General features: G+C 48.9%; 1 protein-coding gene across 1 annotated transcript in view; it reads right to left on the bottom strand.

The window, feature by feature from the left end:
• Nucleotides 1-874: 874 nt before the first annotated feature.
• PSMA4 (proteasome subunit alpha 4) overlaps nt 875-2,356 on the bottom strand; it is a 14,086-nt gene continuing 12,604 nt past the window's right edge. The window contains exon 9 of the mRNA XM_018573830.1: nt 875-1,065. Within this exon, the coding sequence (XP_018429332.1) occupies nt 911-1,065 (155 nt within the window). The 3' untranslated portion in view covers nt 875-910. The remainder of the gene's footprint in view (nt 1,066-2,356) is intronic.

The raw sequence follows: 2,356 nt of genomic DNA on the forward strand, positions 1-2,356 counted from the left end.
CTTTATTACAGGAGGGGGCGGATACAAGACCAGTCACCCTGCACAAGGAGAAAGAACAGCAGTGAGCGGTCTTTATTACAGGAGGGGGCGGAGACAGGACCAGTCGCCCTGCACAAGCAGAGAGCGACAGTGAGCGGTCTGTATTACAGAAAGGGGGCGGAGACAGGACCAGTCGCCTTGCAGAAGGAGAGAGAGCAGCAGTGACCAGTCTTTAATACAGGAAGCTCCAAGTCTGACATTGGATTACTGCAGATCTGGAAGAAATACACAAAGCTCACCAAGATTGAAGGAAGGGTAACACATGGGTCTTGTATGAGGACAATGTTTCCTTAACTTCAGCTTTAAAGTGACCCCTTGCACTAACAAGGTAAAACAAAGCAGTCTCTTTGGAGTCAATGAGTCGCTCATATTGAGTGAATTCTGACTTTCTTTGTTCCATGCTTGTTCCAGGGCCAGGTCGTGTTCCAGGTCAGTGACTCAGCAACCAGCATTCTTAGCAATGACACTTCTCCAATGACAGGTGCACTTTAAAAGCCTCATAAGCACAGAGATGGAAGAAATACGCTCACACCCAGCGCCGTGTTTTAAGAAAAAAAGACAATTTAATTTCAAGAACAGAAACAAAAATATTGTAGAAATTTATCTTCAAAATCTAGTCGGGGAAGCCAAAAAAAACACAATCATGACCTGTAAAGAGTACCTGTCACTCACGATGAAAGCGGCTATTACTCAGAACCGAACCAACGTTCAGCCCCTCGCTATGAGCATGCGACATCGCTGTTGCTGTCACAAGCCGAGCAAGGCGATTGGTTCCCAGTGATCCGTTAGAGCCGTGCCCCCTGACGCAGAGCCCGCCCTCCGCTGGTGACAGGTACACTTTACAAGGGAGAAATGAACCTCTTTGCCGGGATTATTTATCTTTTTCTTTCTGCTCTTTCTCTTTTTTCGCTTTCTCGATCTTGGCTTCTTCCGCTTCGTGCAGTTTGATTAATTCCTCCACTTCTTTCTGTTTGAGGACTCGGATCTTGGTCTTTCCGTTCTCCCGCGTCAATGTGGCGATTTCCACTGAAACACAAAAGGGAATACTTGATATAAAAACGGCCTGAGCGCGGTCATTGAAACAACTGAAGAGAACCTGTCCTGTGCGGGAGGCCTCGTGTAAGCTGCTAGCACTGGGGTCAGCAACCTCGTGCATGCGATGCCTCCTCCAATGGCATGATCTTTTTCTGCAGCCCCTGTTATAAATGAATATACTGAGTGTTCCTGATCATTCATAACATTGTTGTGTTTACTGTAACTACAATCATGAATGGACAGGAAGTGATGTAGATGTGACGTAGATCACTTCCCATTCATTCATAATGGAGGATATAGTAACAATACTCTGTCCTCAATTACCTACAAACACTCAGCGATCACTGATCACCGACTGCTTGTACCCGCTCTCCATCCTGGATCGGCTGTCACAGGAGGCTGAGTGAGCGGTGCGGGGAGGAGAGGTCAGCCTCATGTGACAGCGCGGGCTGTCTCCGCCCACACACCGCTCTGCCGCACTGTGATAGGAGGCTGAGCGGTGTGGGAGGAGACACCGGCCGCTCACAGCACTCTCCTCCCGCAGCGCTCGGCTGTCACTTTCTCTCCTTCCCGCTGGGACACAGAGCAGCGCCCTGCGGGGAGAAGAGAAAGCAGGGATGCGCCGACGTATCGGCAGGAAAATGGCATTGTGCCAAAAGTGCCATTTTTGACCGTCATGCTTCGGCGGCCGATATATCGGTGCATTCCTAATAAAAAGTAATGGAATATTTCATTTTAAATGGATTATGTATTAGATCTTTCTTATATGGGTCATTCGGTCACTCTCCTGTTGCAAGGAGCACTCTCTGATCTCTATGGGGAGGCTCTCCAGTGCACGATACATTGCGATAGCTACACAACTTGTCTTCTAACAACCAATGTCTGGGCGATGGTACATGCCGTGCCTAGCAAGAACATGGGGGATAGGACCATAAGAACATACACGGGGGGGGGGGAGGGGAGCAGCTGTGCACGTCAACCAATCAGCTTCTCTCTTCAGTTTGATCAGTTAAGATTTAAAAATGAAAGGATGATGCTGATTGGTTGCCGTGCAAAGCTGCTCCAGGTTCTGCCTGCACCAGTATTGATAATTTCCCTTCACAGTGCTTACTGGGAAATCAGTGCGCTCCGATCCCGACAGCATGAGATCAACACAATCCGTACCGGCCATATAAAAGGTGCTGGTGACACGCAAACGTAAAAGAAGCCGCAGCTAAGTATTTACTAACCCCTGACCTGCTGTACCCCCCACCTGCTGTAACCCCCCACCTGCTGTAACCCC

This window comes from Nanorana parkeri, unplaced genomic scaffold (genome assembly GCF_000935625.1).
Source record: "Nanorana parkeri isolate BGI_ZX_2015 unplaced genomic scaffold, ASM93562v1 scaffold2558, whole genome shotgun sequence".
NCBI classification, from domain to species: Eukaryota; Metazoa; Chordata; class Amphibia; order Anura; family Dicroglossidae; genus Nanorana; species Nanorana parkeri.